Raw genomic sequence first — 8,540 nt, forward strand, 5'->3', positions numbered from 1 at the left:
CTCGCCTATCTAGTTTTTGTTAAAAATAGTTATGACAAAATCAGATTTTAAAATAAATTTTAATATTTAATTTTTTAATCATAACTTTTTAAAACTTTTGTAGGGCATTACAATTTTATAAATAATAATAAAAGTAATTCTTCAACAAATAACAATCATGTCTATGTGGAAATATATACAAAAAAAAATATCGAACATGACTCAAACTTAATTAACAACCAAATTAATTCTAATAGTAGTTCAACTTCAAGCGTTAATGTAAATTATGACAATCAAATTAATTCTAAAAATAATTTATCTACATCGACTACATCAGATTTTTCAAAACAAAAAAAAGAACATTTTTAACATCTTGGTTAAACAAATATGACTGGTTAGAATATAATCAAATTAATGATAAAGCTTTTTGAAAATTATGTAAATCTATGAGTAGTAATAGCAATAATAATGTTTCTGTATTTATCTCAGAGGGCTTTAATAATTGGAAAAAAGCGGTGGAAAGGTTTAATATGCATGAACGTTCAGAATTGCACAAAACAAATATTGTTAAAAGTTCTTTTATTAAAACAAATGCTAATGTATATGCTCAAATTTCGGGTAGTCATAAAAAATCTATGGAAGAATCAAGATTTGCTTTTGATAAAATATTATCTTCAATAGTGTTTTTGGCAAAACAAGGTGTAGCAATAAGAGGGCATACTGATGAATCTGCAAATTTCAATCAGTTATTAAAACTTCGATCAGAAGATTCGACTGAATTAAAAAACTGGTTAGGTAGAACTACTTATAAATGGATTTCCCACGATATAACAAATGAAATTCTTAGTATACTTTCAAGAGAAGTCATTAGAAACATTATTAAAAAAATTAAAGAGAATACATTTTATGCTATTTTATTAGACGAAACTAGTGATATTACAGTGAAAGAACAAATTTCATTTTGTTTAAGAACAGTGGACAAAGAATCATTTGAAATTGAAGAATATTTTATAGGATTTTATGAAACACCCAAAACTGATTCTAATACTCTTTTCAATATTTTAAAAGATATTCTGTGTAGATTAGAATTGAATATTCATAATATTAGAGGACAATGTTTTGATGGTGCTAGCAATGTTTCTGGAGTTCACAAAGGATTACAAGCTAGAACTAAAGAAATTGAACCTAGAGCATTGTTTGTTCATTGTCAAGCTCATTCTTTAAATCTTGTTACCCAAGATAGTATGCGAAATGTAGAAAAAGCTAGAGATATACTAAATTTTATAAGAGAATTAATTACATTTATCAAACAATCACCCAAGAGGCTATCTTGGTTTAAAATGTTACAAATAGAAGAGAACGAGACTACTATAAGACCATTTTGTCCAACTAGGTGGACGTTACGATATTCTTCTTTATTATCTGTTATGGATAACTATAATGAACTATAGTCAAAATACTTAAAATAAATTTATTTTATTATATTAAATTTAATACATATAATGGTTGCTTATTAGTTAGTCTTATAGTGATTCAAAAATCATAAAAATATACAGGCACAATTTTATTAGCGTTTGAAGTAACACAAGTACTCGAAAATTATTTTGTAGTAAAAAATGTAAAAATGTATTAAATATTTTAAGTTTGTAAGAGTAATGATAAGTACTTATAAGACTTACATATTGAAATCTTTAGGAAATATGAGGAAAATGACTCGTCTTGATGTTAATATGTAATTGTTAAATGTTACATAAGGAATCAGTTAAAAATTTATAAAAAATATTGTATATTTAAGTAGCTAAGATTTGAAAATTGAATACAAGAATTTCCATAACTTAAGCTAACAATAAATATAAAATAAGTTGAGCGTTGGCCAATTACAAAAAAAAAAAAAAATCCAAAATTTATTTATAAAATAACGATTTACTATCAAATAACTTGAGATTTTTGTTATAGTAAAATATTATTTATTCATAATATTATTAAAGATCAAAGAAGTCTTTGTTGAGCCTACTCCAATCATACTTTCACCAAACTCTAAATATTTTCCTGAAGTAATGTTTAAGAAAATATTTGAAAACCCTACTATAGTTACCCTTCCAGAAGGTGGGAATACAAAAAAAAAATGGTGAAAAAATATCGTTTTGTTAGATATTATTTTGTGTCACCATATAATGATATCAGTTTTGGAGTCTTAGTTGAAAAACAGATAAGGTTTGGAAAAGATATGATCATTACTTGTAAGATACACAACAAATTATTTGATTTAGAACAATTTGGTATCCCTATACCCTGTTTACCATTAGTTACAAATATAACAGATTTGATACATTTACTCGATGGTTATAATTTTTGTATTGGTGGCCCATTAGAAGATATATATCCAGATATTCAGAATAACTTGACAAGTATAGGACTAAATCAGCGTTTGAGAAACAATAATTGCCTTTATTTATTAAATAGCAATGAACAAAAAAAATGAGTTGTTTGTATTGCCTTCAATTGAATAGTGTATTCCGCATGAAAAAAAAACGAATGACAGATGGCAAAAAAAATACGTTATCATCAAAAAAACAGGAAATTATCGCATTAAGAAAAGACAAGCATAAAATCAAAAAAAGTGTGTTAAGAGCTAAATTTAGGATAAAAAAGTTAGAAGTTGAATTGAACACAGCAAAAGAACATTTAAGTACCATGTCTTAATTAAAACGATTTAATTAATAAACATAAAATAAATAATTCACAATCAACAATGATAGGTAAAATAAATAATAGCGGCCAGCAATACAAATAAAAATAAATTCAATATTTTTGTAAAATAACAATGATATGATAATCTTCAGAAAAATGTATTTTATAACAGCATGTATCTTTTAGTTAGAAAAATGTTTAATACGTACTGTAAATTTAATGTAAAATGGTATGGTGTGTTTTACATAAGAAGGTATACAAAAATATTTAAAAGGCCATATCATTAATATTGTGTGTCTAAATTGTTTATTAATTTTAGGTATTCAGTCACTCCATGGCTTGTGGGATCGAATTTTATCGACAGAGGAAGGTTTCAAGTTTGGAAAATAGTGAAGATACTCAACAATTATTTACTGTGCTCTTAAATAATTTGTTTGATGCGATGAATAGACGAAGGCGTAAAAGAATTTGGTCATGATTTAAAAGTAAATTAATACAATTAGGTAGTGATAGTATATTTTATTTATTTAACTATATCTTTAATTGTAGATAATGGAAGATGCAGAGATATGGTTGAACAATTAGGAAAATTGTGTACATAATCAACACATTCATCAAAATGAATTTTTAACTATGACGACAGCCGAAGGATTAAGAGTAACTTTAAGATCAACAATTGAGTTAACAACATATTATGTACTATCCGAATGTGGATTCGATTACGTGCTCACTGGGAAAATGAATCAAGACCCTTTAAAAGTAGTTTAAATCCTTATATTATAGACTTAAATAATAATTAATTAATACTTGGGTGAAATTGTACATATCTTTCAGAAATTCTTTGGAATGATTCGCCAAACCGCTGGACCTAATGACCATCCGACTGGTCCTACCTTTTTACATCTTTACAGAATTCTATCATTATACTCCTTAATAAAGCCGGCCAAAATATGGTAATTGCTGGTACCCCTACAAAATATCGCCGGTAAAATATCGCGTGACCAAAATATCGCAACTAGAATATCGTGAAACCATTTATCGTAAAAAAATAATACATCGTCCGTACATTATTATCGCATCTGTAAATTGCATTTGACTTAATCTTATCTAATCGTATTCACCTTTTAGCTAGCAATGCATTGAAGTATACTGGTTTTTCATTTTATAATTTCTATTTAGTAATACTTTGTACTGTCACTGTGTCACTGTGACTGACGATTTTACAGTTTTACAGAGTTTTTTTTATTTATTTTAATTTTAAATGGAGTTGAATTTTTTAAAAACTGCAAAAGGCAAAAATGTATTAGTTCATAACGGATATACTTTTACAAAAGAAAAAGATGGTGCTGATTCCAAGGTAAGATAAATAATATTACTGTTTATAACATTCTATGGTCGTGTCTATAATAGTGGGTACCCGGAATAACACGGCCGCCGTAATTAGTCGTCCGTCGTTTTCGAGCCGGGGTGGTCCGTGTTAGAATAATCTGTGTTGTCCGTTAATTATAAAGACCGGATTTATATGTATTTAAAATTTTAATTTTAATTTTGCAGTGATAGTTATTTATTGATTTTATTAAAATTTTTATAAACAAAATGTAAGATGTATAATACATATAACAAATATGCACTATAAAATGTTGATATTTAATGAATTTGTAATAATTTGTGGACACTAATTGACTGCATGTATAATAGCAACATGCATTTTATGCAAAATCCGGTCTTTAATTATTATTATATCAGTTTTTATTTTTATTTTTATTTGTGTGTTGCCACATTTATTTACAATTATTTATTAATTTCAGATTATTTGGAAGTGCAGTCAATATGCCAGTAAAAAATGCCGTGGAAGGTGTCATACACAATCAAATAACGTTGTTTGGGACTCTGACAATCACACTCATTTACCAGAGGCATCCAGATTGACTGCAATCCAATTTATCTCAGAAATAAAAGAAAATGCAATAACTTCTTCTAGTACTTCAGCGTCGGTTTTAGCTTCAGCTTCAAAAGAACTACCTCGTGAAATAATTTCTTATATTCCAAAAATTGACTCCTTAAAAAGAACAATTCAACGAGTACGGAAGAAGCAATTTCCAACTTTACGCCCTAATTGTGTAGAAGAACTAACAATTCCTGATATATATCAAATAACAGATAAAAAAGAAAAATTTTTATATTTTGACTCTGAAAGTAAAAACATGAGTGTTTTAGTATTTTGTACTGAGGATAATTTGAAAATATTAAAAAAATGTTCACAATGGTATGCGGATGGAACATTTAAATCTGCTCCGCCACTTTTTAATCGGTTTTTTGTAATTCACGGAAAATTAAATGACGGATCCATATTCCTATTGATATACAGTATAATGACTCACAGAACAGAACAAGTTTACGATATTTTGTTTAATTTTCTAGCCGATGAACTTGGAGAGTTCGAACCAGAATCTATCATGACAGATTTTGAAATAGCTTCTAGAAAATCATACAATAAGTGTTTTCCATCTACAAAACAACGGGGTTGCTACTTTCATCTAATGAAAGCTATTTGGAAAAAAATACAAACAATTTCAGAAATGCAAAAGTTGCACAAGGAAAATATAATTTTCTCTTCGAAAATTCGTTATTTTGCTTCTCTGGCTTTTATACCACATCAGATGTTTGTGATGCTTATGAAAAAATATTAAAATTAGATTTTTTTGTTGAAAATAATCAAATTATTTTTCCTTTCCTAACATACTTTGAGGAGACTTGGATTGGTATTAAAAAACGAGGGCGAAGATATCCTCCGTTATGAAATGTATATGAGGCAATACAAAGTGACTGGGATAAAACAAACAATATATGTGAATGATTTAACAACGGATTTGCTCATTTACTTTCTGCTCAACATCCTTCAATCTATAAATTTATAAATGGTTTGAGCCATCAACAAAATCTAACGGAAATGAAAATAAGACAAAATATAGTAGGAAATCCAAATGCGCGCCAAATAAAAAAAACAAGACAGTCAGTTGGGCTGAACGAGTAAAGAAAGTAGTAGCAGATTATCATAATCGAGAGTTTGAAGATTATCTTCAAGGTATTTCATTGAATATATATTTCCATTAATATACATAGGTACCTATTTATTATATATATCAATTTTATTAAATAATACATATTTTTATCATTTTTATCAATTCTACTATATATTAATCTAATAATATTATATGCTTGAAGTATATTATTTATTTATAATTAAATTACTGCTTTATTTCATGCTGGCGATATATATACTGGCGATATTTATTTCATGCAATATAATGGTTTCGCGATATTTTGTCGGTAATTCGTAATTGCTTAATATAGGATAAGCATGCGCCAAAATTTTCGGTTTCAGAAATTTTCCAAGGTAATGAAGAAGGTGTTAGGACAATTAAACTAAATTCTTTGCAATCAAAGATCGATATGCTAGTTAAAGATGGCCAATGAGAAGCTGATACTATATTTGAAGATCACAACTACAATAGTTCCACAGCACTAGATTGCATAGTGTATTATGCATGTGGGTATATTTCAAAAAAGTTGTCTAAAAACAATACATGCTTACACTGCCTGAATGCTTTAAAATCTTCTAGCACTTATGTCGATGTACCAGTAGCTGAACTTGTTGTCTTAAAAACTAAAGATGGCTTTACCCATCCTAATATTCATTTATTTTATTTATTAAGTAGTGTAGAACAATCATTCACAAAATATTGTTGGAAAAAGCATGATTTTGATTTAGTTATAGAAGATATTTATGAGAAACATAAATTTACATTTCCATGTATACTTCATAAAAATAATATTCTAATGTCTATTATTACTAATTATCTAGTCATGCGCTTGTGACATTTCTCAGTACAAGATAATAGGAAAGAAAATATAGCACAAAAGAAAAAGAAATTGGCCAAAGTATTGCATGTTTAACTTAGCTTTTGTAATGTAGTATGAAGACGTGTAATATTTTCTTAATTTTTGCTAATAAATACTTAAAATTATCTTGGTTTTACTTTTCAAAAAAATTGAAGCTTATGAATTTTTGCTTTTCAGTTCATTGGTTTTATTATAAAAAAAAAAATTGTGTTTGTATCCTAAACATTTTATTTATATTTTTCTCTTGATGATTTGATTGATTCAAATTTGTTGTACTGAATTTATTTAGTTATAATTTATAATTTATGTAATGCAACTTTAGCAAATAAAACACCAGAAGAGGCGAGAATTTTAAGGCAAACTCTGAAGGATCAGGCCTTAGAAATTTATATAAATGGGTTAAAAATGGATTTACAAACGATATTACGGGCTAGGAATCCAGAAACGTTGGAACTGGCAATGCAAATGGTTAGACAGTTAGAAATAGAATTTAGCTTTAATAAAGAATTACAGAATAATGAAAATAAAATAAATCAGAACGGAAATACAAATAATTATCAGGGAAATAATCCAAACGGACAAAACTTTGATTATAAGCAAAATTTTAACCGTGGTCAGAATAGACAAAATCCGAATTATTTTAATAATTTTAATCGTTATAATAATAGTCAATATAATAATAATAATTATTATAACAGTAACGTAAAGCCGATAACGTGTAGTTATTACAATAAGATAGGACACGATAGTGTTAGCTGTTATAGTAAGCAACGGGATGAACGTAATAATGTAAATTGGACGAGAAATGGTCAAGTGTCGAACGGGAACGGCGTCCGTTCGATCAACCAGATAACGGCCGTAACGGAGGAGTTGTCACTCAACGATGTTTCACAATCGTATCAGTAATTAGTAAAAATCACGTTACATTACAATCACCTAGTTTTAAAAAAAATACAATAGATCTTCTTTTAGATATCGGTAGTGAAATCAATTTAATATAAATAAATAAATTAACAGGCGAAACATTAGTAAACGAAAAAGGAAAAATAAATTTAAAAAGGCATTAACGATAAAATAGTAACTACCATGGGTAAAATTACAATAATATTAATATTAAATAATAATAAAATAAAAGCAGAATTGCATGTGATCGATAAAGAATTTCCAATACGATGGAATTCTAGATCACCACTTCCTGTTACAGAATAACGCGATAATAGATGTTGCGAATAATATATTAACAATAAATGATGACACTCGTAAAATTAAATAAAAATAAAATATGTTTTACATTTAAACCACGAACGGAATAATATCCATACCAATAGCTGATCCGATAATGAAAAATAAAAATATTTTAATACAGAAACAAGAATTAATAAATAAGATAAAATAATAATAAACATAGACATAAAGTATATTAAGTAATAAAATAATAAAATAATATAAAGTAATAATTGATAAATTATAGGTTAATCGCTGATATTGAGGGGAGTATTGTGCGATGAAGCAACAATAATATTTTACAGACTAAACGATAACAGTATCGAACTATAAAAAATTAAAAAACGACTTGGGGCACAACCGAAAACATAACTCTAAACGATGAAAATGACACTTACGTTACTTTAACCATAGGATGCGTATTTGCTATAAGACCAACAATTATCGTATTAAATAAAAATTCAACAAAATGTACACTTATAAAAACATGTGATATACAATTGAAAACAGTAGGAGTCGATAATAATAAACTAATAGAAATGTCCGATCGAATTAAACAATTAAATTTTATGCATACAAAAGAACCATATATCACGAAACTAAACAAATACAAATCGCCAACAACTACAACAACAAACAAAACAATTATAATGAAAGAAATAACCGATAATAACACAATAAATGCAGACAATTTTGATCACCTCGACACAATGAATGATAGAATAAAAAGTGACAATGGAACA

General features: G+C 27.3%; 1 protein-coding gene and 1 pseudogene across 1 annotated transcript; both read left to right on the top strand.

Annotated features, from left to right (window-relative positions):
* Nucleotides 1-3,931: 3,931 nt before the first annotated feature.
* Nucleotides 3,932-4,814, top strand: LOC126553886 (uncharacterized; the record flags this gene model as incomplete). The annotated part of the gene is made up of 2 exons (XM_050208997.1): nucleotides 3,932-4,027; nucleotides 4,479-4,814. Coding segments are annotated over exons 1-2 (432 nt in total), but the record flags the coding sequence as incomplete, so codon positions are not given.
* Nucleotides 4,815-5,042: 228 nt separating this feature from the next.
* Nucleotides 5,043-5,784, top strand: LOC126553882 (uncharacterized; annotated as a pseudogene).
* The last annotated feature ends 2,756 nt before the right edge of the window (nucleotides 5,785-8,540 follow it).

This window comes from Aphis gossypii, unplaced genomic scaffold (assembly GCF_020184175.1).
Source record: "Aphis gossypii isolate Hap1 unplaced genomic scaffold, ASM2018417v2 Contig00365, whole genome shotgun sequence".
In the NCBI taxonomy this organism is placed as follows: Eukaryota; Metazoa; Arthropoda; class Insecta; order Hemiptera; family Aphididae; genus Aphis; species Aphis gossypii.